At 42.8% G+C, this 26,036-nt stretch overlaps 1 protein-coding gene across 2 annotated transcripts; it reads right to left on the reverse strand.

Moving 5' to 3' along the window:
* Window positions 1–8,883: 8,883 nt before the first annotated feature.
* Window positions 8,884–14,423, reverse strand: SLC7A3 (solute carrier family 7 member 3). 2 transcript variants are annotated; one of them, XM_004064342.3, is made up of 12 exons: window positions 14,293–14,423; window positions 12,945–13,315; window positions 12,149–12,307; window positions 11,761–11,938; window positions 11,450–11,562; window positions 11,103–11,325; window positions 10,789–10,928; window positions 10,587–10,689; window positions 10,180–10,346; window positions 9,832–9,998; window positions 9,375–9,483; window positions 8,884–9,248 (listed from the first exon to the last, which is right to left on the reverse strand). In XM_004064342.3, exons 2-12 carry the CDS (start codon window positions 13,312–13,314, stop codon window positions 9,118–9,120), a joined length of 1,860 nt encoding a protein of 619 aa, XP_004064390.2. In that variant the 5' UTR covers window position 13,315; window positions 14,293–14,423; the 3' UTR covers window positions 8,884–9,117. The 2 variants fall into 2 exon arrangements, with proteins under 2 accessions (XP_004064390.2, XP_004064389.2); XM_004064341.3 differs by having other exon boundaries at window positions 12,945–13,339.
* Window positions 14,424–26,036: the final 11,613 nt, after the last annotated feature.

Consider the following 26,036-nt stretch of genomic DNA (forward strand, 5'->3'; position numbering starts at 1 on the left):
GCAGCCTCCACCTCCCAGGCTCGGGTGATCCTCCTGCCTGAGGCTCCCAAGTAGCTGTGATCACAGATGTGCACCACCGCACTCGACTAATTTTTTTTTTTCTAGAGACAGGGTCTCACTATGTTGCCCAGGTGGTCTCAAACTCCTGGGCTCAAACGATTCTCCCCACTTCACCTCCCAAAGTGCTGGAATTACAGGCATGAGCCACTGCACCTGGCCCACAATACATTATAATTGATGACAGTCATCTTGCTGTGCAATAGAACACCATAACTTATTCCTGCTATCTAGCTATAACTTTGTACCCGTTGGACAATATCTCCCCTTTTACCATCCACCTCCCCACTCCCTCCAGCCTCTGGTAACCACCATTCTACCCTCTACTTCTACGAGTTTGACTTTTTAGATTCCACATATAGGTGAAATAATATGGTATTTGTCTTTCTGTGCCTGGTTTATTTCACCTCACTTAACATGATGTCATCTAGGTTCATCCATGTTGTCACGAATGACAGAATTTTCTCAAACTCCTGACCTCAATGATCCACCCACCTCGGTCTCCCAAAGTGCTGGGATTACAGATGTGAGCCACTGCACCCAGCCACAAATGACAGAATTTTATATATATATATAATATATATTTATAATATATGTATTATACATATTATAAATATATATTATATATAAATATATATACTATATATTATATTATATATAATATATTATATATAAATATATATATAATATATTATATATATTTATAAATATATAGTATGTATATTATATTATATATAATATATATATAATATATATTATATATATAATATATATTATATATATATTTTATATATATATTATATATATTATATATATAATATATATATATTATATATATAATATATATATATTTTATATATATATTTTGAGATGGAGTCTCACTCTGTTGCCCAGGCTGGAGTGCAGTGGCACAGTCTCGGCTCACTGCAACCTCTGCCTCCCAGGTTCAAGCGATTCTCCTGCCTCAGCCTCCCAAGTAGCTGGGATTACAGGCGCCTGCCACCACGCCCGGCTAATTTTTTGTATTTTCAGTAGAGACAGGGTTTCACCATGTTGGTCAAGCAGTCTTGAACTCCTGACCTCATGATCCGCCCACCACGGCCTCCCAAAGTGCTGGGATTACAGGCATGAGCCACCGCGCCTGGCCGTATACCACATTTTTTAATCCATTCATCCCTTGATGGATACATAGGTTGTTTCCATATCTTGGCTGTTGTGAATAATGCTGCAATGAACAAGGGAGTGCAAACATCTCTTTGGCATACTGATTTCAATTCCTTTGGGAATATCCCCAGTTGTGGAATTACTGGATTATATGGTAATTCTATTCTTAGTTTTTTGAGGAACTTTCATACTGTTTTCCAAAATAGCCATACTAATTTACAATACCACCAACAGTTTATAAGCGTTCTCTTTTCTCTACTTCCTCTCCAGTATTTATCTTTCACCTTTTTAATAATAGACAATCTAACAGGAGTGACGTAAAATATCTCCTTGTGGTTTTAATTTGCATTTCTCTGATGATTAGAGATGTTGGATTGCTTCTTGGCCTTTTGGCTAAGATCATGGGTAGAGATGTTGAGCACTTTTTCATTGACCAGTGGTATCTATTGACCATGTGTATGTTATCTCTTGTTTGTTTTGTTTTGTTTTGTTTTGGGTTTTTGTTGTTGTTGTTGTTGTGTTGTTGTTGTTTGAGGCAGGGTCTCACTCTGTCACCCAGGCTGGAGTGCATTGGCGCAATCATAGCTCACTGCAGCCTCGGCCTCCTGGGCTCAAGCAGTCTTCCCACCTCAGCCTCCCAAGTAACTGGGACCACAGGCATGTACCACCATGCCCAGCTAATTTTTTTTTCTTTTTTCTTGGTGGAGACAGAGTCTCCCTATGTTGCTCAGGCTGGTCTGGGCTGAAGAGATCCTCTGGCCTCGCACTCCCAACCTGCTGGGATTACAGATGTGGGCCATCACACTCAGCCTGTATGACTTCTTTTGAGAAATATGCTTTGCCCACTTTTAATAGGGTTGTTTGTTTTCTTATTATTAAGCAGTTGGAGCTCCTTGTATATTTTAGATATTAGCCCCTTGCCCAATGTATAATTTGCAAATATTTTTTCCAGTTCATGGGTTGTCTCCACTCTAGTGCAGTTTTTTTAGTTTGAGGCAATCCCATTTGCTTTTCTTTTTTTTTTTTTTTTTTTGAGACGGAGTCTGCTCTGTCGCCCAGGCTGCATGCAGTGGTGCGATCTCGGCTCACTGCAGCCTCCACCTCCCAGGTTCAAGCGATTCTCCTGCCTCAGCCTCCTGAGAAGCTGGGATTACAGGCATGCCCCACCATGCCAGGCTAATTTTTTTTTGTATTTTTAATAGAGACGGGGTTTCACCATGTTGGTCAGGCTGGTCTCGAACTCCTGACCTCTTGATCTGCCAGCCTCAGCCTCCCAAAGTTCTGGGATTACAGGTGTGAGCCACCGCGCCTGGCCCCCATTTGCTTTTGTTGTCTGTGCTTTTGAGGTCATATCAAAAAAATCTCTGCCCAGACTAATGTCATGGAACTTTTCCTCTGTTTTCTTCTGGTAGTTTTAATTTCGTTTCTTTTCTTTTCTTTTCTTCTCTTTTCTTTTCTTTTTTTTTTTTTTTAAGACAGAGTCTCGCTCTGTCATCCAGACCGGAGTGCAGCAGCGCAATCTTGGCTCACTGCAACCTCTGCATCCTGGGTTCAAGTGATTCTCATGCCTCAGCCTCTCAAGTAGCTGGGATTAGAGGTGTGCGCCACCATGCCTGGCTAATTTTTGTATTTTTAGTAGCAGTGGGGTTTCACCATGTTGGCCAGGCTGGTCTCAAACTCCTGACCTCAGGTAATCTGTCTGCCTCAGCCTCCCAAAGTGCTGAAATTACAGGCATGAGCCACTGGGCCCAGACAAATTTTATAATTTTAAGCCTTACATTTAAGTCTTTAATCCATTTTGAGTTGATTCTTATATAGCGGATGAGATAAGGGTCCATTTTTCTCTTCTGTATGTAGATATCCAGTTTTCTCAACTCAATTTGTTAAAGAGACTGCCCTTTCCCCTTTTTGTGTTCTTGGTACCTGTTGAAAATTAATTCACCATAGATTTGTGGGTTTATTTCTGGGCTCTCTATCCAATTCCACTGGTCGATGCGTCTGTTTTTATCCTAATATCATGCTGCTTGATTACTGCTATAGTTTGGATGCCTTTCTCTTCCAAATCCCTTTTTTTTTTTTTTTTTTGAGACAAAGTCTTGCTCTGTCACCCAGGCTGGGGTGCAATGGTGCGATCTCAGCTTACTGCAACCTCTGTCTCCTGGGTTCAAGCGATTTTCTTGCCTCAGCCTCCTGAGTAGCTGGAATTACAGATGTGTGTCACCACACCCACTAATTTTGTATTTTTAGCAGAGATGGGGTTTCACCATGTTGGCCAGGCTGGTCTTGAACTTCTGACCTCAGGTGATCCTCTTGCCTCGGCCTCCCAAAATGCTGGGATTACAGGCTTGAGCCACCACGCTCAGCGTCTCCTCCAAATCTAATGTTGAAATTTGATCCTTGGTGTTGGAGATGGGGCCTAATGGGAGGTGTCTGGGTAATGAGGGCAGATCCCTCATGAATAGATTATTGCCCTCCTTTGGGGATGTGGGGTAAATGAGTTCTTTATTACTTCCCAGGATAGCTGGTTGCTAAAAACAACTTAGCATCTCCCCTCACTCCTCTTGCTCCCTTTCACCATGTGATCTCTGCACGTGTAGGCTCCCCTTCTGCCAAGAGTGGAAGCAGCCCGAGGTTCCTACCAGATGCCAAATCTTGAACTTTTCCAAGCAAGATAATTACTATAGCTCTGTAATATATTTTGAAATGCAGTAAAGTGATGCCTCCAGCTTTGTTCTTTTTGGTAAAAAGATTACTTTGGCTACTCAGGATCTTTTGTGGAGAATTTAATGTTTCAATTAGTAATTTCAGAGGCCTGCGTTCTTGCAAGATCTAGGCTATGAGTACATAACAAGGTAGCAGAGGTGGAAGGAATTATATGATCAAATCACAGAACCACTGCCTCCTTCACCTATCTTAACACTCATCCAAACACTTATTGCCATTCAATTGCAGGCCCTCAAATTAATGGTCCTCAAGAGTCTCACTGGAAGGCCGGGTGAGGTGGCTCACGACTGTAATCCCAGCATTTTGGGAGGCTGAGGCAGGCAAATCACTTGAGGTCAGGAGTTCGAGACCAGCCTGGCCAACATGGCAAAACCCCGTCTCTACTAAAAATACAAAAATTAGCCTGGCAAGGTGGCACACACCTGTAATCCCAGCTACTCAGGAGGCTGAGGCAGGAGAATCACTTGAGCCTGGAAGGCGGAGGTTGCAGTGAGCTGAGATTGCACCACTGCACTCCAGCCTGAGCGACAGATCGAGACTCCAGTCAAAAAAAAAAAAAAAAAAAGAGTCTCACTGGAACCTACCTTTTCTGCCTTATTTTTCCACTACATCCCTTCAAAATCCTAGGCTCCGGGCAAGGTGAATTATAAGCTTTCCCATCTTTTTGCCTTTGTACACAAGATTCCATCCTCCTGGATGCTGTCACTCCAATTCACTAAATTACACATTTTACCTATTCTTTAAGCTTTAGCTTAAAAGCCTTGACCTCTGTGAAGACTTCCCAGAACTACTTGCAAGAACTCCGTCATGTGAATTCTCATGATACTTCATGCATACCTCTCTTAGGGCATTTATTATTTCCTATTTTGTGTCTTTGTACTTATTTGATTCAATGTGATCTCTCTCTTCTTGTGGAGATTAAGATTAGACCATGCCTAAAGCAATTTTCAATTCCATCTTCAAGCATGGTGCCCAACTGTATGGATGTTTCCAAAGTGTGGTATGTGTGATTATTTTACACAGCCAAACATTTTTTAATAGTGAGATATTTCTTTAAATGTATATTAGAAAAATATTAGATACTTTTTTTTACTTATGATCATGGTAAAATGTTTTCCTTTTAAAATAAGTATATTTAAGCTTTAAAATATGGTTTTTTTTTTACTCAGTACAGGAACTACACAGGTAGAGAAAAATTCATGAAGGTTATACTCAGATGTCTGAAACACTGCACTGAATGGAAACTGACTAGAGAACCAAATCACAGAACCACTTCCTCCTTCACATGAGAGTTATTTAAACAGCAGTACCAGGATGTATTAGTGCTCCCTATTGACAATCTTCTTTAAGTATATAAATGCAAGAATCACCCACCTTAAAAAAAAAAAAATCTCTCCTTCAATTCCCTCCAGCTACTGCCTGAAATGCTAACCTATAGCCCCTTGTGTCCACTTCCTCACCCTCTATTCACTCAACCCACTGCAACACAGCTTCCACCCCCAGCACCTGACATTTGAAATGAGCAACTATCTCCTAACCGACAAAAACCAGTGAACCCTGTTCTGTCCTTATCTTATTTAACTCGGCTCTCTAGGCAGCATTTGGCATTGTGGACTTGGGGCATTGCCTATTCATTGTTCCTGAAAAGTTCTTTCCTCTGTAGACTTCCACACACTCTCCTGTCTTTTCAGTCATCCTTTCTTCAACTCCTTTATTGAATCCCCCTCCTTTGTCTATCCCTTAAATGTTAGAGTTCCCCTAATCTTTTACTATTAAGATCATTATAAAAGGAATGAAAATAGTAATGTTTGCACACAGTAAAAAAAAAAAAAAAAGGAAAAAAGGAAAAAGTACAGAAGAGAAACCGGAGGTTAACAGTTTCTTATATATATATTTTTCCAGAAAAAAAAAATGATGTGTGAGTACATTCTCTTTTGTTCTTTCACAAATGTTCTGCACCTTGTGACTTGAGTTTTGTTTTCATTTTTACTTAACAGAGTATCTCGAAGGTCTTTTGTATCACCTATTGGCACATACAATTCTCTTATTCTCTTAATGGCTGCTTAAGTATTCCCCGAATTAATGTATTATAACTAATTTAACTAGTTTCTTGCTGATGCACATTAGCTAGCTTCCAAGTTTTATGCTATTATTAGCAATGCCACAGTAAATACCCTTATACACATGTAAATTTTTAAAATGTTTATACATATGTAAATTTTTTAAATTCCTATAATTTTTTAAATTCCTATAAAAGTAAACATCCTTCCCAGCTACTGGAGAGGCTGAGGTGGGAAGATCTCTTGGATCTCAGGAGTTCCAGGCTGCATTGAGCTGTGATTGCCCCACTGCACTCCAGCCTGGGTAACAGAATGAGACCCGGTCTCAAAAAAAAAAGAAAAAGAAAAGTAAACATCCTTGTACGTATGTAAATTTTTTCTATACATATGTAAATTTTAAAATTCAGGTGGTGGGGTGGAATTGTCAGACGAAAAGGAACGTGTTTTTAATTCTTATCATCAAATTGCCCTCCACATAAGTTACAAGAATGTACAGCACCATCATGCATGAGACTGCCTGTTTACCCTCACTTTTACCTCACTTTCTTTATTGCCTCACTTTTGCCTAGTCATCTAAATTTGTTTGTCAGTCTGCAAGGTAAGAACTAACACCTCATGTTTGTTTTCATTCGTACTTCTTTAATAGTGAAGTTGAGCATCCCTCTTCTATTTGTTGGTGTTTTATATTCTTTTCTGAAAACTATTTACATTCTTTGCTAATTTTTCTATCAGGTTGTTCATTTCTTTCCTATTGATCTGTAAGAGCTGTTTGTGTATAAAGGAAATTATACCATTTGTGCTGCAAAATATATTTTTTCTTTTGATTTAGTTTATTTTGCCCGAAGGTCATCTTTGGCCCCACACAGATTCTATCACATTATATTTGTCCTCTGAGTTGTTGACTCCTAAATCTATAACTTTAGCCCAGACCTCTATCCTAGCTCCAAATTTCAACTGTAGGACTGTGTATCTTCACCTATATATGAAGCTAAAAGCACATGTATGTTTATAAACTCATCATACCTGGAACTGAATTATTATTTTCCAAATATTCTTTTCCTCTTATGCTCCCTTATATTAGTTAATGGTTTGATCATTCACCTAGAAACTTTACCTGGATGTCACTCACTTCTTTTTTACCCCCTGCATTCAACTGATCAAAATTCTGAAATATTTTGTCCAAATGACTGCAGTCAGTTACTACTAGCAATGTTGCATAGTGGTTAGAGTATAAGCTGCAGAATCAAACAAAACTGGGCTTCATTCCTGGCTCTGACCTTTCTACATTATGTGACCTAAAGCATATTTCTCACCTAAAGCCTGTTTCCTCATCTGCAAAAAATAACTACCTTAACATCTATTTCACAGGGTTATTGAAAAGACTTAATGAGATTGTATGCAGAGTAATGGAATATAATAAATGCTCAATAAATGGTAGCTATTATCTTCCTGCTGTAGCTTGTCCCGCTCACTTCCAAGCCATCTTCCTTGCTGCTGTCAGACTCACACTCACAAATCCAACCATCCCCCTGCTTAGAGTTGTCCGGTGACTCCCCACCTTTTTTTTTTTCTTTTTTGAAACAGAGTCTCACTCTGTCACCCAGGCAGAAGTACAGTGGCACTATCACAGCTCACTACAGACTCAACTTCCCAGGCTCAAGGGATCCCTCCCACCTCAGCCTCCTGAGTAGCTGGGACTATAGATGTGCACCACCACGTCCAGCTAATTTTTTCTATTTTTTTATAGAAACAGGGTCTCACTATATTGCCCAGGTTGGCCTGGAACTCCTGAGCTCAAGCGATCCGGCCACCTCAGCCTCCCAGTGTTGGGATTACAGGCGTGAGCCACCGCACCTGGCCTTCCCACCTCTTTTTCTCCGCACACACACTTATAACATCTAAATTCCTTAGTATACAAGGCCATGTATACAGCCTTTTATCTTTTACCACAGCTACATATATGCTACCCTCCAGCTACATTAAACTGTATGCTACACCCCAAACACAATTTGAATCTGTTTTTTCATACTTCCGTGGTTTCTTGCACACTGTACACTGACAGCCAAGCCCTTCCCTCAGTCCACTTCTTAAGCATCTACTGCAGACTCAGGTCAAGCATGTCCTTCTTTGTGCTTCCACAGCACTCTGCACTGCCCTGGTACAAATCACACTGTTTTGTAGTCATATTTACCTGCTTGTCTCCTCCACAAGATTGTGAGTTCTTTGAGGGTGGGGATTATGTTTTATCCACATTTGTATCCCCAGCACCCACCACAGGACCTAACGTTTTATAGGAGCTTCACCTATGTTTGTTGAATAAATGGATGAATGAATAGTTCTTGTTCTGAGCAGAGCTCTGACCTCTATTTTCCTACTACTTCTGCAGCAAACAGTATCCATATATTAATATATGTGGTCCCTTACCAAATCCCCTGACTATCCACCCCTCCTCCCAGCAGTGCCAAACACTGCAGCCAAAATTTCTGATGCTCAGGCAGTCACAGGAGTGTGGGACTGGTCCAACTAGAGGAGGTGGAACAGAAGACAATAGTTTCAGTGTAGGCCCTAACCAATGTCAGTGTTGCTATCAGAGTCCACCCCAAATCCCAGAGACAAGTGTTGCTGTCTACTTATCCAGAACCTAACCTTAAGTGTAATGAGGGGAAAACATATCTCAAGACCATTCCTTTAAGTGTGACTGGACTGGATGGCTACCTACTTATACCACCCTCCTCAAACCCTGATTCAACAAGAAGCACCCACAGGCACAGCAGATGCTTTTGTGGTAACTGGAGAAAACACAAAGGACACTTCTCTGAGGCTCTTCACTCTTAAAAGTCAGGCTCTACATCTTTAGCAAGCAAAAAACAGGACACAGTTTATTTTTCTACTTTCTTTTAATATCATTTTTTAAAGTTGGTAAGCAGCTAGACATCATTTAGAAGCAGACGGGTTAAAATAGACAAGAAATCGCAAAGACACATCCTTCACATCGTACAGAACTGTATTAGTATCCACCACCACCATCACAGGGGAGGGCTAGCTGTCACTGGGGTCAGGAGTACTCTCCATTATTGTGCAGGGGACCAGACAGCATTTAGGTGTGACGATGTCAAACTGAGTGGACATAGAGAGTGCCGGGATCAAGGTCTACAGTTTTGGCTCTAGACTTGCGTGAGGGTTGGTTACTCTTAATCTCTTCCAGGCTGTGCTGGATCCCATAGCCGAAGTAGATAGCAAAGCCTAGTGGGGAAAGGTAGCTGTGAGGTGGGGGTGTAAAGGCTTCATAGGTCTCCTACTTGAGACCAAGAGGGAAAGGAGCTGGGCTAGGACACCAAAGAAGCCTACTCTTCCCAAGTGGATACCTACCAATCAGCATCCAGACCCCAAATCGGGCCCAGGTACCAGCTGTCATCTGCATCATAAGGTAAATATTCACAAAGATGCTCATTAGTGGGAGGAGAGGCAAAGCAGGCACCTGAAAACAAAGTAAAATCTTCTTTGTACATACCACAGGGTGACCTAAAAAGAGATCCCTATCCTATGCAGGCCAGAAAAGGGCGAGTCCAACTCTTACTTGTCCTCTGCATTTCAGTAGCTGCTCATTTAGCATACCTCATGAGACTCCAAGAATATGCAGTTTGGGTAAATGGAACTGGAAAGGAACTAAAGAGGGTCAGAGAAGAAGTCTTTGGCCTAGGTACCTCCTATATCTTCCCTTTCATGTTCAATTAAAGAATATCTATGAACTTTATTAGACCTCAAGATATCTGGAGCCTATTCTCCCAAGATGGGCTGGCAAGGAAAAAAGACAGAGTTCATTTACCTTAAAGTGAAGGGGAGTGGAGCTCTGTGGCTGTCTCCAGATGACCACAATGATCCCAATAATGAGCAGCAGGAGCAGCACAACCACTGCAGTCCACACCAGGTCTCCAGAAAGCAATGGAACTGACCACTGGGCCAGCACCAGGCAAAGAGCAGTCAGCAGGACAGCTTCAAAGGTCAAGTTGAGAGACATCAAAACCAACTCTTAAGACCAACATGCTAAGACATTAGAAACCCTGTTCCAAGGAGAGTCGCTCTCTCTCTAGTTCTTCCTCAGCCACCAAATGCCACACACTTCGACCCAATCACGCTGACCTCAGAGCCACCCCAGAAAAATTCCACTGCTCACCAAGCAATGAGGAACAAACATAAACAATTTGGCCAGAGAGTGGAGTGGGGATGGAGTTGAGTGGGAAAAATAGTCCCCATAGGGTCAACTTCTCTGATTCAGTAGTTATTGCCTCCTCCTGCAACTCCACTTCTTCCCCAGTCTTTGTCTCCTGATCAGGCTGACACCTGAGGCAAAAGTAAGATGGCAGTATTAAGAACAACCTTTACTCACTTTATCATCTTCTCCCAGGCAGCTTAACCTTCCTCATCACCATTAAGGGGAGTTCTTTTTGGCAGGGTGAGATACCCAGATTCCTCAAAGAGAGTTGGAATAATGAAGGCGAAGGAGGAAAGAGGAGCAGATCTCCATCATTCCTCATCCAAGAATAAAAATCCAAATCACAGTATGCAGAGGAAGAGTCTCACCTGAGGATGAGAACACAAATCGACACCAGGGAGTAAGCAAGCAGGGTCCCAATTGACATGAGGTCCACAAGATCAGTGAGTTTGAAGAGGAATGCCATGAATGCTAAAATTAATAGGCAGGAAACAAGAAATGAGAGAAGGGAGTGGCAAAGTTAAAGAAGTTGGCGAAACAACTAAGGGAAGGGGAAAGAGGGTCTGTTACCTGCAATAATGCCAGAGACCACGGTGGCTATGATTGGGGTGCGTGTGCCGGTGTGGATCCGAGCAAGTACACGGAACAGGAGGCCATCCTCTGCCATCGCGTAGATCACCCGAGGCATGGGGAACATGGAGCCCAGGAGGCTGGAGAGGAGAATGCCCAGGGTGGCATGAGTTGACTGGGATCTCTCTTCCCAAGACTGTATGTTTAAAGAGTCTCCACTTTCCCCTCAAAGCCCTTTTAAGGGGTATTCTCTGGTACTGAATGCTATAACCTGAGACTCTGACAGCAGAAGAAAACAAACATTTGATACTGACCTGGTAGAAAGAGCACAGAGGGAGCCAACAGCCACAACATAGCGGGCAGGAGCCCATCCAATGTAGAGAAATGCCTCAGGCAAAGGGCTCTCAGGCTGAAGCTGGTAGTAAGGCATCATCAGGGTGAGTGCAGAAGAGACACCAAAATACGCCAAAAAGCAGACAGACAGTGAGATCACAATGCCCATCGGGATGGAACGCTGGGGATTCTGGGCTTCTTCTCCTGAAGGAAGGGTGTAAAGTTCTAAATTAGGGAAGCAGGCCCACTCCTCTACCACCCCCAGTCTGCATACAGCCTGGGCACACACTGTGCCCAAGCCCCAAACAGAATGGAATGACTGTGTTACCAGTGGTAGCAATACAGTCGAAACCAACAAATGCATAGAAACAGGTCGCTGCTCCACGGAGAATTCCCTCGAAGCCGAAAGGCACAAATCCTCCAGAGCCTAGAGGACCCAAGCTAGAGTGGAAGAAGGGTTGGAGAAGGTAAGGGTGTGTTCAGCCAACTCTGTATCTTTTCTCTAATGCCAAACCAGTTAGCTAGGTCTTCAAAGCCCAGCCTCCCATTTTTTCCCATCTCCATCCAGAATCCTTCAGCAGATCCCCTTCTTCCCCTTCCTTTTCCCAGCTCTGCAGCTCCTAAGAGTGACCATCTAACCTATAGGTGTCATTGAGTTCAGCCATGGCCAATTCGTAGTCCTCTTCTGTGAGCTTCCAGTTGTGCAGGTCCCCCTTAATGAAGCCAGAGATCATGACGAACCCAAGAACCAAAAGGTTCACGCCTGTGAACACTTTGGTAACCAGGGCCGACTCACTAGCCCCGAGAGCCAACAATCCTGTGGGAGAAATGCATTCAGGACTCCCAGAAAGTCTTCAGTCCAAGCTTTGTTTCCCTGCCTCTAGGTTCCTTCCCAGCTTTTCTTCTTCCCCACCATTATCACCCCGCTTAAGCCTTTCTCAGGCCCATCCCCCATCCTTATCCCTGGCCCCAAGGACTAGCCCCTCCTGGCCCAACCCCCACCATTATACCCTGCTCTTTGCCTCACCAGTGAGCAGCAACACGAGGCCCAAAGCAAAGAAATCTGGATATTCTGCAAGGACATGGGGCACGTGCAGTGCAATGGACCCCTGCAGAGTCTTAGAGATGTGGTTCCCAATCAGGTTGTCAAAAGCAGAGCTCCAGGCCCGGGCCACACTGGCTGTACCTGGTGTAGCAGAGGGAGAAACATGTGGTCAAGTTCCCTTCTTCCCAGACCCCAGGCTCACACAAGTCCCTGCCATTTTCACCTATTCTTACTTTTGTTTTGTTTTGAGACCAAGTCTCACTCTGTCACCCAGGATGGAGTGCAGTGGCACAATCTCCTCTCCCTGCAACCTCTGCCTCCTAGGTTCAAGAGATTCTCCTGCCTCAACCTCCTGAGTAGTAGGGACTACAGGTGTAAGCCACCCTGCCCGGCTAACTTTTGTATTTTTAGTAGAGACAGGGTTTCACCAGGTTGGCCAGGCTGGTCTTGAACTCCTGACCTCAGGTGATCTGTCTGCCTCGGCTTCCCAAAGTGTTGGGATTATAGGCGTGAGCCACTGCACCTGGCCTATTCTTGCTTTTTAAGAACCAAAACCATTCACTTAATTAAGGAAACCAGGACGGAGATGGGTAGAATGAGCAATTTCTCCACACCTTCAACACCCCCCCCAGACCCCCAGCAAACCCACACATTTAGGGAGATTGAGGTCCTGTGAATAATATAAAGAATACTTCGGCTTCACCATTCCACCCAGATTTCCTGACCAAAAACCCCTTTGCTGGCTGTGCAGTTCCCTGCCTCCCCCACCATATCTCACCAATGACATAGGAGAGGATGAGGTTCCAGCCAGTGGTGAAGGCCCAGAGTTCACCCACAGTGACATAGCTGTAGAGATATGCCGAACCAGAACGGGGAACCCGGGCACCAAACTCCGCATAGCACAGCCCAGCCAACACAGAAGACAGGGCAGCCACCAAAAAGCAGATCACAATGGATGGCCCTGCTTTATCTTTGGCCACCTCGCCAGCTAGGACATACACGCCTGCACCCAATGTGCTGCCCACACCCAGGGCCACTAAATCCAGGGTGCTTAGGCATCTGGCAAGGCGGGTCTCAGCCATGCCTGACTCCAGTGTACGTCTTCGTACCAGCTTTTGACCAAATCTGCGGAAGGCTTGCCACGGCATCCTAGCAGGAATTGAAGAAGATGATCTGGTGAAAAACAAGACAAAAACCCCTCGATAGGGCTCATTATCCCTAAACTCTGAAAGCGAATACAAGACCCCCTCCACCAAGCAAAGGAGCTATTGGGAAATGAGGACGGGGATATGGAAGGGACAAAGGCAAGTCACTTTACCTCCAACCTCAGTTTCTTCATAAACAAGTAGGAATTACAATACCTTACAAGGTTTTTGGAAGGGCTAATTTCAGAAATGGCACGTGAAAGCCCCCTGAAGTAGAGTGCCTGGCGCCTAGTAAGTGCTCAATCAATATTAGGTCTCTTTCTCTTGCCAGAAACTGATAGGGTTTATCCTAATCTCAACCCAGGAATCCTGAAACCTAATGTGTCAGTTCCTTGGCCTGTGGCTATTTGGGAATTAAACAGAGCTCCACCCAGGGGCTTCCCCCGGGGCTTCAAACAGACACAGCCCCCAGACCCCCCAGAGGGAGAGGGGACCAACCTCGCTGCAGATTAAAAGTGAGCACCGACTCAATTCCATCCCTCCTCACCAAGCCCACACTGCTCAACTAGCGCAGCCGTCGCCCAGGGGAGTAAGCAAATGTTCCCCTACTTCCTCCCAAGCCCTGCTAGGCTGACCTGCAAGCATCAACAGCGAGGCGGGGCTTCGACATCTAAAGATTTGGAGATGCGCCCCCAGAGGGGCCCCAGGGCAGCCCAAGATTGCTCGCACTCTCCTCTCAGCAGAGAGGAAGGGTTCCACCCGATGCCCCCCGACTCAGGTCCCAGATTTTCCTGCCCCCATCTAGAAATGGTTTGGAGCTGGGGTGGAGACGGGAGCCCTAACTCCCGGGGCGGGGGTCTCGCCAGCAACAGGTCACGGCCCCGTTGATGCAACTGCATGCCATGGTTGCCAAAGAATCCTAGGTACGCCCGGACCCTCGCCGTCCCCCCTCCGACACACGTGTGGGTCCCCAACGCTTACCAGAGAGCTGTTGCAAACCTAGGGAGCACAGAGTCTTGGATTGGGCTCGGTGAGGCGGAGTTAAGCCGAGTTGGGTTGGAGCTGCCGAGTTCGGCCGCTCAGGCTTCAAAGCTGCGGCTTGGGGTCGTTGCGCGCCAAGCGCCCCTTATATACACCAGGAGGCGGAGCCGGTAACGTCATGGGATCCCACCCCCAATCCTCCTCCCTACACACAATACACACACACACACACACACACACAAAACACACACACTTCTTGGCTTTGCAAAAGGATTGCGTGGGGCCTGAGACTGCGTCCCATCCTCACTAGCAAGCCTGGCGTGCCGGGGAGCGAGAAAAGGGGGAGGGCAGTCTTTTCCCATTTGCCTCGCTGGTCGTCAGAACAGGACAATAAGAGGCTTCCTGGCCAAAGAACCCATGAGATTTTCCACCTCTGTGCCCTGTTAGGACCAGTGATTCTGGGCAGGAATGGGGAAGGTAGGTGGGGTGTGATGGGGGGGAGTTGGGTGCGTGTGTGTGTGTGTGTGTGTGTGTGTGTCAGGAGTGAAGCGGAACACAGCAGGGGAGTCTCCACCTCACTCTCAGTCTTTCTTCCTTAGCTTTCTTGTCTACACATCTGACCCTGACCCTTCAGCTCTCACGCTCAGCTGTGGGTGTTTCTAATGCAGGCAGCAGGAGAATGGAAGATGATTTCAAGCCACCTGTATACAGATAATTAATCCAGTCTAGATTGATTTATAGGCCCCAATCTCTCTATAATGTGTCTCCAGCTGCCTGTAAATATTAAACTATTAAATGTGAAATTCTGACAATACCAACATCTTGGAGGAGGAAGCTTGTTTAGTTCCATTTTATTGATGTGTAAGCTGAGGCTCAGAGGCATGACTTGTTTGACACCACACCATAATTATTGTTGACCACCTTTGATAAAACCTGGCCTGTTGGACTTCAATGCCTGCCTCCCGTAGGCACCATATCTTATTCAAATGCACAAGAAGAGGGATGTGGCCGCAAGGAAAGACAAACAGGGAGAGGCATCAGCAGCAGGGTAGGCCCGTTCAGGCTAGGAGATACTAGGAAACAGAAAAGGACCCGAAGAATCTAAGAATGATCACATTGGGTCAGATCCATAATCCATCTGACCCAATCAATTCTTACTCATAAGAAAGCACCAAAGGGCCGGGCGCGGTGGCTCACGCCTGTAATCCCAGCACTTTGGGAGGCCGAGGCAGGAGGATCACGAGGTCAAGAGATCGAGACCATCCTGGCTAACACGGTGAAACCCCATCTCTACTAAAAATACAAAAAATTAGCCGGGCGTGGTGGCGGGCGCCTGTAGTCCCAGCTACTCGGGAGGCTGAGGCAGGAGAATGGCGTGAACCTGGGAGGCGGAGCTTGCAGTGAGCCGAGATTGCGCCACTGCACTCCAGCCTGGGTGACAAAGCGAGACTCCGTCTCAAAAAAAAAAAAAAAAAAAAAAAAAAAAAAGAAAGCACCAAAGGTTGTGAAAGTGTGGTCCCTGCTCCACCAAGACATCTTGGGGACTAAGGATGGACTCAAATATCCTTGCTTCTTTTAATGATCCATGATGAATATATTACCCATGAATCTAAAATCTAAATCCTTTTTGAAAGAATTGGTATTTTCAACTAGCTGCAGCTCCATTTGGCATTCATTAAGTATTTATTGAGCATTTATTGAGCACTATGTGTAGTAGCTAGTACAGCAATGAAGAGACTATGAAGGAAACACAAAATAAAATCCTTGCCCTCCTAGTCCTAATCTAACTAGGGAAAGAAAACACACACTACACAACTGAAACCTTATTACATAGACGTTAGGAGTGCTGTGTTTGGAATTGCACCTAGGTTAAACTCACAGCTCAGCCACTGTGGATTACCTAACATCTCTGAGCCTCAGTTTCTGGACATAATATACATATTTCACAAGGTTGTTGTGATGCTTAGATGAGATTATGAAGTCAAGTCTTCCTGCCTGGCACATGGAAAGTACTCAAGAAAAACTTGATACATATTTGGAATGATATATTAGTGTATATGATCTGGTTGCTTAGATTAGGTGATTGATTGGATTATGAGATTGATTATAAATCACAGTATCACAGAGATAAAATCCAAATGCCATGAAATCCAGTCTTTTAAAGAGTACGATTCAATAGGATTTAGTATACAGTCACAGAGTTGTGTATCCATCACTACAATCAGTTTTAGAACATTTCATCATTCCAAAAAGAAACCCTGTACCCATTCCCAGACATTCCCCATTTTCTCCCAATCCCCTCACCGTATCCCTAGGCAACCACAAATCAATTTTTTGTCTCTGTAAATTTGCCTAGATGTTGGTCAAAGGATGTAGAGTTTCAGTTATGCAAGATGACTAAGTTCTGGGGATCTAACGTGCAGCATGGTCATTATAGTTATAACACTGTATTATGCTTGATACAGTTAATAGTATTGTATATTCTTGTATATACTTGAAATTTGCTGAGAGTAGAGTGTAAATGTTCTTATCACATCAAAAAATAGTAATTATGTGAGGTGAGGGATATGTTAATTAGCCTCATTATGATAATCATTTCACTATATTATACATATATAAAAACATCATGTTGTACACTTTTAAAAATATACAATTTTTATTTACAACTATACTTCAATAAAGCCAAAAATAAAATGAATAAATAAAATGTAATTCAGTTGAGGGAAAAAAAGAAAGAAAACCACCATTTTGCACTCACCAAAGTAATAACTGATTCAGGCAAGGATAATCAATAGATGATCCTGGGTGTTGGGAAGCAAAATATTCACATGACCTCAAAGTACCACCCCACAGATTATAGTTTAATTATAAAGGGAAAGGGCCTGTATTAGGGTTTTTTGTTTTGTGTTTTTTGTTTGTTTTGTTTTGTTTTTGAGACAGAGTCTCACTCTATCGCCCAGGCTGGTGCAGTGGTGCGATCTTGGCTCACTGCAATCTCTGCCTCCCAGGTTCAAGCGATCCGCCTGCCTCAGCCTCCCGAGCAGCTGGGACTACAGGCATGCGCCACCATGCCCAGCTAATTTTTGTACTTTTAGTAGAGACAGGGTTTCACCATGTTGGCCAGGCTGGCTTCGAACTCCTGACCTTAAGTGATCTGCCCTCCTCAGCCTCCCAAAGTGCTGAGATTACAGGTGTGAGCCACTGCACTGGCCAGTTGGTAACTTTAATTACCTCTGCAAAAGCCCATTTTCCATACAGTGAAACATATTCACTGCTCTAACAAGCACTAAGGGAAAAAGTCACGGGGGCCAATACTCTTCCTACAACAGTAACTTTATAATGGAGAAATCTGGTGGAAAACACCTTAGCTAAGTGATCAAGTTTAGCACCACAAATAATGGGGCAAACTGACATTATATGCCAGCAGATGTGATGCAATGAGAAGTACATATCATCCATGACGTATTTTTGCCAAAAACGTTTAACCCTGAAACTAGTTGTGAGGATGTAACCAGAAAAATCCAGATTGTAAGACATTCTATACGACAAAAGACAACTAGCTAGAGTTCTGCAAATGTCTTGAAAGATTTTTTGCCGGGCGCAGTGGCTCACGCCTGTAATCCCAGCACTTTGGGAGGCTAAGGCGGGTGGATCACCTGAGGTCAGGAGTTCGAGACCAGCCTGACCAACATGGAGAAACCCCATCTCTACTAAAAATACAAAAATTAGCCGGGTGTGGTGACGCTTGCCTGTAATCCCAGCTACTCGGGAGGCTGAGGCAGGAGAATCGCTTGAACCTGGGAGGCGGAGGTTGCAGGTGAGCCGAGATCATGCCATTGCACTCCAGCCTGGGCAACAACAGCAAAACTCTGTCTCAAAAAAAAAAAGAAAAGAAAAAGAAAGATTTTTTTTTTTTTAGGTAGGGGGACTGTTCTAAAGGAACTAAAGGAGACTGAGAGTCATGACACTATGAAGTGCATGGTCCCCAGCTGGAACTTGGATTGGAATTCTAAAAAAACATCTATAAAGAAGATGATTGGGACTATAGCAGAAATTTGAATGTGGCCTGTATATTAGCTAATGATACTGTATCAATATTAATTTCTTGTGCATGATAACAATATTGAGGTTATGTAGGAAAGAATGTCCTTGTTCTTAGGAGATTATGTGCTAAATATTTAGGGATGAAGTGTAATAAACTTGAAAATGGCTCGGCAAAAATAATGTGTGTGTGCATGTGTGTGGAGAGAGACAGAGCAAATGTGACAAATGTTGAAAAGTGGTGAATCTAGGTGAACAATATGGGTATTGCTTATACTACTCAAATTATCTATATATTTGATTTTCTTTTAATTAAAAGTTGAGGCCAGGCACGGTGGCTTATGCCTGTAATTCCAGCACTTTGGGAGGCCAAGGTGGGTGGATCTCTTGAGCTCAGGAGTTTGAGACCAGCCTGGGCAACATGGCGAAACCCTGTCCCTACTAAAAATACAAAAATTAGCCAGGCATGGTGGTGCGTGCCTGCAGTCCCAGCTACTCGGTAGGCTGAAGTGAGAGAATCACTTGAGCCTGGGAGGTCAAGGCTGCAGTAAACTGAGATCACTCTACTGCACTCCATCAACAAAGCAAGACCCTGTCTCAAAAAAGAAAAAGAAATTAAAAGTTTAGCAATGATCACACTTTCCTAGATGATATCCCATTTTTTCTTCATAACTCAATATATTTTGAATTTCCTTTGATATACAAAATGTGAAATATATATACATATGTAACTTGAATTTTTGCCAAAATACAAATCAGTCAGCCTAACACAATTCATTACTCATTCTTCTCTGACTTTGATGATATGTACTTTATCATGTATTAAATTCTTAAATATACTAGCATATATTTCCAGATTTTCTATTTTTCCATCTATGACTGAATTTATGCTAGCATATTAAATTTATTTATTTATTTATTTATTTTAGTCCCAGTTCCAGTTTTAGCACATTAAAATTAGCTTTTAATTTAAAAATTACAGAAGCAGGCCAGATGCTGCAGCTCACACCTCTAATCCCAGCAGTTTGGGAGGCTGAGGCAGGAGGATCACTTGAGGCCAGGAGTTCAAGACCAGCCTGAGCAACGTAGCTAAATCCTACCTCTACAAAAAAATAGCTGGGAATGGTGGTTTGTGCCTGTAGCCCTAGCTACTGGGGAGGCTGAGGCAGGAGGATCTTTTGAGCCCAGGAGTATGAGGCTGCAGTGAGCTATGATTGCACCACTGTTCTCCAGCCTGGGCAACAGAGCAAGACACTGTCTCAAAAAAAAAAAATTACAAGAGCAAAACATGTTCATGTGACAGAGTGAGAGAATATCAAATAAAAAGTAAAAATCTCCTCCCACCCAATGTGATATCCCTACTGTTTTTTGTTTGTTTGTTTGTTTTGTTTTGTTTGTTTTTGAGACAGAGTCTCGCTCTGTCACCCAGGCTGGAGTGCAGTGGCGTGATCTCGGCTCACTGCAACCTCCGCCTCCCGGGTTCAAGCAATTCTCTGCCTCAGCCTCCCAAGTAGCTGGGGTTACAGGCACCCACTACCATGCCCAGCTAATTTTTGTATTTTTAGTAGAGACAGGGTTTTGCCATCTTGGCCAGGCTGGTCTTGAACTCCCGACCTCGTGATCCACCTGCCTCAGCCTCCCAAAGTGCTGGGATTACAGGCATGAGCCACTGCATCCAGCTGATATCCCTACTGTTAACAGTTTATTTTTCTTTCTTCCAGATTCTGTACCTATACAAGAAAATACATGGAATACAAAGACATATATCCTTTTAAAAATACAAATATGACATTGCATACCTATTCTTTTGCCCTTTATTCTTTTTTTTTCTTAAAAGTATATTTTGGACTGCTTACCAGATCAGCAGTCATGGATCCACCTCACTCTTTTGTTTGTTTGTTTTGAGACAGGATCTCGCTCTGTTGCCCAGGCTAGAGTGTAGTGGCGTGAGATCTTGGCTCACTGCAACCTCCACCTCCCGGGTTCAAGCGATTCTCCTGCCTCAGCCTCCTGAGTAGCTGAGATTACAGGTGTCTGCCACCACTCCCGGCTAATTTTTGTATTTTTAGTAGAGATGGGTTTCACCACATTGGCCAGACTGGTCTTGAACTCCTGATCTCAAGTGATCCACCTGCCTCAGCCTCCCAAAGTGTTAAGATTACAGGCGTGAGCCATGGCAACCGGCCCACCTCACTCTTAAATGGCTGTCTAAGTGTTCTGCAGTATGGTTGGTCCTTCATTTATTTAACCAGTCCCCTATTTATGCACGTTCATGTGGTTTCCAGTTTCTTTTCCCAACACAACATTGTAAATAATAGATGCTTTACTATGTTTTAATATTTGTTAAGCAAGACATAACTTTTATAAAGTACTCCAAGCAGTTTATCTTTCAAAGTAAAACAGTTATTTTATAGTCAGTTCTGCTATAACGATTGTTTTTATTCCAAGGCAATTGATATATTAGGCAACAATTAGAGCAGAATGTGAATTTTGCCTTTGCTTATGTGCAATGTGCAATTTCATCATCAGAAAATAGGCAAATGCGGAAAACTGTGTCCAGTTAAACCAAGCCACGCAGTTACGCACATAGTGAGCACATGCATGCACTGCAAACATCTAACAGCTACATCAGTTCACCATGTGTTATGAGCCACATCCATCCATATCTGGGGCTATAACTTTTGGGTTTGGTGGTTTTTTGTTTTTTTTTTTTTTTTTTTTTTGTCTGAGACAAGGTCTCACTCTGTCACCCAGGCTGGAGTGCAATGGCATGATCACGGCTCACCACAGCCGCTACCCCCCGGGCTCAGGTGATCCTGATCCTCCCAACTCAGCCTCCCAAGTAGCTGGGATTACAGGCGTGCACCACCACGCGTGGCTAATTTTTGTGTTTTTAGTAGAGATGGGGTTTCGCCATGTTGTCCAGGCTGGTCTGGACCTCCTGAGCTCAAGGAATCTGCCCACCTCAGCCTCCCAAAGTGCTGAGATTACAGGCATGAGCCATGGCACCTGGCCTAATATTCTTACATTTAGTTTTTCTATCCAGAAACAAAAGATGTCTCTTTATTTAAGTTATTTTACATTTATCAGTTAAGTTTTGTAGTTTTTCTTAGGTCATCTCTCTCATTGAGTTTATTTTAAAATATTACATATATATATTTCTTAGTGTCATGCCTGGGATCTCTTTTATTATATTTTCTAATTGGTTATTTATGACATACAAGATTGCTACTGGATTTTGTATATTTTTCTTTTTTTATTATTATTATACTTTAAGTTTTAGGGTACATGTGCACAATGTGCAGGTTAGTTACATATGTATACATGTGCCATGCTGGGGTGCTGCACCCATTAACTCGTCATTTAACATTAGATATATCTCCTAATCCTATCCCTCCCCCCTCCCGCCACCCCACAACAGGCCCCAGAGTGTGATGTTCCCCTTCCTGTGTCCATGTGTTCTCACTGTTCAATTCCCACCTATGAGTGAGAACATGCGGTGTTTGGTTTTTTGTCCTTGCGATAGTTTGCTGAGAATGATGATTTCCAATTTCATCCATGTCCCTACAAAGGACATGAACTCATCATTTTTTATGGCTGCATAGTATTCCATGGTGTATATGTGCCACATTTTCTTAATCCAATCTATCATTGTTGGACATTTGGGTTGGTTCCAAGTCTTTGCTATTGTGAATAGTGCCACAATAAACATAGGTGTGCATGTGTCTTTATAGCAGCATGATTTATAGTCCTTTGGGTATATACCCAGTAATGGGATGGCTGGGTCAAATGGTATTTCTAGTTCTAGATCCCTGAGGAATTGCCACACTGACTTCCACAATGGTTGAACTAGTTTACAGTCCCACCAACAGTGTGAAAGTGTTCCTATTTCTCCACATTCTCTCCAGCACCTGTTGTTTCCTGACTTTTTAATGATTCCCATTCTAACTGGTGTGAGATGGTATCTCATTGTGGTTTTGATTTGCAATTCTCTGATGCCCAGTGATGATGAGCATTTTTTCACATGTCTTTTGGCTGCATCAGTGTCTTCTTTTGAGAAATGTCTGTTCATATCCTTTGCCCACTTTTTGATGGGGTTGTTTTTTTTTTCTTGTAAATCTGTTTGAGTTCATTGTAGATTCTGGATATTAGCCCTTTGTCAGATGAGTAGGTTGCGAAAATTTTCTCCCATTTTGTAGGTTGCCTGTTCACTCTGATGGTAGTTTCTTTTGCTGTGCAGAAGCTCTTTAGTTTAATTAGATCCCATTTGTCAATTTTGGCTTTTGTTGCCATTGCTTTTGGTGTTTTAGACATGAAGTCCTTGCCCATGCCTATGTCCTGAATGGTAATGCCTAGGTTTTCTTCTAGGGTTTTTATGGTTTTAGGTCTAACGTTTAAGTCTTTAATCCATCTTGAATTAATTTTTGTATAAGGTGTAAGGAAGGGATCCAGTTTCAGCTTTCTACATATGGCTAGCCAGATTTCCCAGCACCATTTATTAAATAGGGAATCCTTTCCCCATTGCTTGTTTTTCTCAGATTTGTCAAAGATCAGATAGTTGTAGATATGTGGCATTATTTCTGAGGGCTCTGTTCTGTTCCATTGATCTATATCTCTGTTTTGGTACCAGTACCATGCTGTTTTGGTTACTGTAGCCTTGTAGTATAGTTTGAAGTCAGGTAGCGTGATGCCTCCAGCTTTGTTCTTTTGGCTTAGGAGTGACTTGGCGATGCGGGCTCTTTTTTGGTTCCATATGAACTTTAAAGTAGTTTTTTCCAATTCTCTGAAGAAAGTCATTGGTAGCTTGATGGGGATGGCATTGAATCTGTAAATTACCTTGGGCAGTATGGCCATTTTCATGATATTGATTCTTCCTACCCATGAGCATGGAATGTTCTTCCATTTGTTTGTATCTTCTTTTATTTCCTTGAGCAGTGGTTTGTAGTTCTCCTTGAAGAGGTCCTTCACATCCCTTGTAAGTTGGATTCCTAGGTATTTTATTCTCTTTGCAGCAATTGTGAATGGGAGTTCACTCATGATTTGGCTCTCTGTTTGTCTGTTATTGGTGTATAAGAATGCTTGTGATTTTTGTATATTGATTTTGTATCCTGAGACTTTGCTGAAGTTGCTTATCAGCTTAAGGAGATTTTGGGCTGAGACAATGGGGTTTTCTAGATATACAATCATGTCATCTGCAAACAGGGACAATTTGACTTCCTCTTTTCCTAATTGAATACCCTTTATTTCCTTCTCCTGCCTAATTGCCCTGGCCAGAACTTCCAACACTGTGTTGAATAGGAGTGGTGAGAGAGGGCATCCCTGTCTTGTGCCAGTTTTCAAAGGGAATGCTTCCAGTTTTTGCCCATTCCGTATGATATTGGCTGTGGGTTTGTCATAAATAGCTCTTATTATTTTGAGATATGTCCTATCAATACCTAATTTATTGAGAGTTTTTAGCATGAAGGGTTGTTGAATTTTGTCAAAGGCCTTTTCTGCATCTATTGAGATAATCATGTGGTTTTTGTCTTTGGCTCTGTTTATATGCTGGATGACATTTATTGATTTGCGTATATTGAACCAGCCTTGCATCCCAGGGATGAAGCCCACTTGATCATGGTGGATAAGCTTTTTGATGTGCTGCTGGACTCGGATTGCCAGTATTTTATTGAGGATTTTTGCATCAATGTTCATCAAGGATATTGGTCTAAAATTCTCTTTTTTTGTTGTGTCTCTGCCCGGCTTTGGTATCAGGATGATGCTGGCCTCATAAAATGAGTTAGGGAGGATTCCCTCTTTTTCTGTTGATTGGAATAGTTTCAGAAGGAATGGTACCAGCTCCTCCTTGTACCTCTGGTAGAATTCGGCTGTGAATCCATCTGGTCCTGGATTCTTTTTGGTTGGTAAGCTATTGATTATTGCCACAATTTCAGATCCTGTTTTTGATCTATTCAGAGATTCAACTTCTTCCTGGTTCAGTCTTGGAAGAGTGTATGTGTCGAGGAATTTATCCATTTCTTCTAGATTTTCTAGTTTATTTGCATAGAGTTGTTTGTAGTATTCTCTGATGGTAGTTTGTATTTCTGTGGGATCAGTGGTGATATCCTCTTTATCATTTTTTATTGTGTCTATTTGATTCTTCTCTCTTTTTTTCTTTATTAGTCTTGCTAGCAGTCTATCAATTTTGTTGATCCTTTCAAAAAACCAGCTCCTGGATTCATTAATTTTTTGAAGGGTTTTTTGTGTCTCTATTTCCTTCAGTTCTGCTCTGATCTTAGTTATTTCTTGCCTTCTGCTAGCTTTTGAATGTGTTGGCTCTTGCTTTTCTAGTTCTTTTAATTGTGATGTTAGGGTGTCAATTTTGGATCTTTCCTGCTTTCTCTTGTGGGCGTTTAGTGCTATAAATTTCCCTCTACACACTGCTTTGAATGTGTCCCAGAGAGTCTGGTATGTTGTGTCTTTGTTCTCGTTGGTTTCAAAGAACATCTTTATTTCTGTCTTTATTTTGTTATGTACCCAGTAGTCATTCAGGAGCAGGTTGTTCAGTTTCCGTGTAGTTGAGCGGTTTTGAGTGAGATTCTTAATCCTGAGTTCTAGTTTGATTGCACTGTGGTCTGAGAGACAGTTTGTTATAATTTCTGTTCTTTTACATTTGCTGAGGAGTGCTTTACTTCCAAGTATGTGGTCAATTTTGGAATAGGTGTGGTGTGGTGCTGAAAAAAATGTATATTCTGTTAATTTGGGGTGGAGAGTTCTGTAGATGTCTATTAGGTCCGCTTGGTGCAGAGCTGAGTTCAATTCCTGGGTATCCTTGTTAACTTTCTGTCTCACTGAACTGTCTAATGTTGATGGTGGGGTGTTAAAGTCTCCCATTATTAATGTATGGGTGTCTAAGTCTCTTTCTCGGTCTCTAAGGACTTGCTTTATGAATCTGGGTGCTCCTGTATTGGGTGCATATATATTTAGGATAGTTAGCTCTTCTTGTTGAATTGATCCCTTTACCATTATGTAATGGCCTTCTTTGTCTCTTTTGATCTTTGTTGGTTTAAAGTCTGTTTTGTCAGAGACTAGGATTGCAACCCCTGCCTTTGTTTGTTTTCCATTTGCTTGGTAGATCTTCCTCCATCCTTTTATTTTGAGCCTATGTGTGTCTCTGCACGTGAGATGGGTTTCCTGAATACAGCACACTGATGGGTCTTGACTCTTTATCCAATTTGCCAGTCTGTGTCTTTTAATTGGAGCATTTAGTCCATTTACATTTAAAGTTAATATTGTTATGTGTGAATTTGATCCTGTCATTATGATGTTAGCTGGTTATTTTGCTCGTTAGTTGATGCAGTTTCTTCCTAGTCTCGATGGTCTTTACATTTTGGCATGATTTTGCAGCGGCTGGTACCGGTTGTTCCTTTCCATGTTTAGTGCTTCCTTCAGGAGCTCTTTTAGGGCAGGCCTGGTGGTGACAAAATCTCTCAGCATTTGCTTGTCTGTAAAGTATTTTATTTCTCCTTCACTTATGAAGCTTGGTTTGGCTGGATATGAAATTCTGGGTTGAAAATTCTTTTCTTTAAGAATGTTGAATATTGGCCCCCACTCTCTTCTGGCTTGTAGGGTTTCTGCCGAGAGATCCGCTGTTAGTCTGATGGGCTTCCCTTTGTGGGTAACCCGACCTTTCTCTCTGGCTGCCCTTAACATTTTTTCCTTCATTT

This window comes from Gorilla gorilla, chromosome X (genome assembly GCF_029281585.2).
Source record: "Gorilla gorilla gorilla isolate KB3781 chromosome X, NHGRI_mGorGor1-v2.1_pri, whole genome shotgun sequence".
Lineage (NCBI taxonomy): Eukaryota > Metazoa > Chordata > Mammalia > Primates > Hominidae > Gorilla > Gorilla gorilla.

Coding starts and splice junctions, on each gene's coding strand:
- SLC7A3 (XM_004064342.3), bottom strand. CDS start 13,314: ATGCCGTGGCAAGCCTTCCGCAGATTTGGTCAAAAGCTGGTACGAAGA. Junction 11,563..11,760: donor GAACTCAATGACACCTATAG/GTTAGATGGTCA, acceptor CTTCCACTCTAG/CTTGGGTCCTCTAGGCTCTG. Junction 10,347..10,586: donor ATTTGTGTTCTCATCCTCAG/GTGAGACTCTTC, acceptor CTTTTGCCTCAG/GTGTCAGCCTGATCAGGAGA.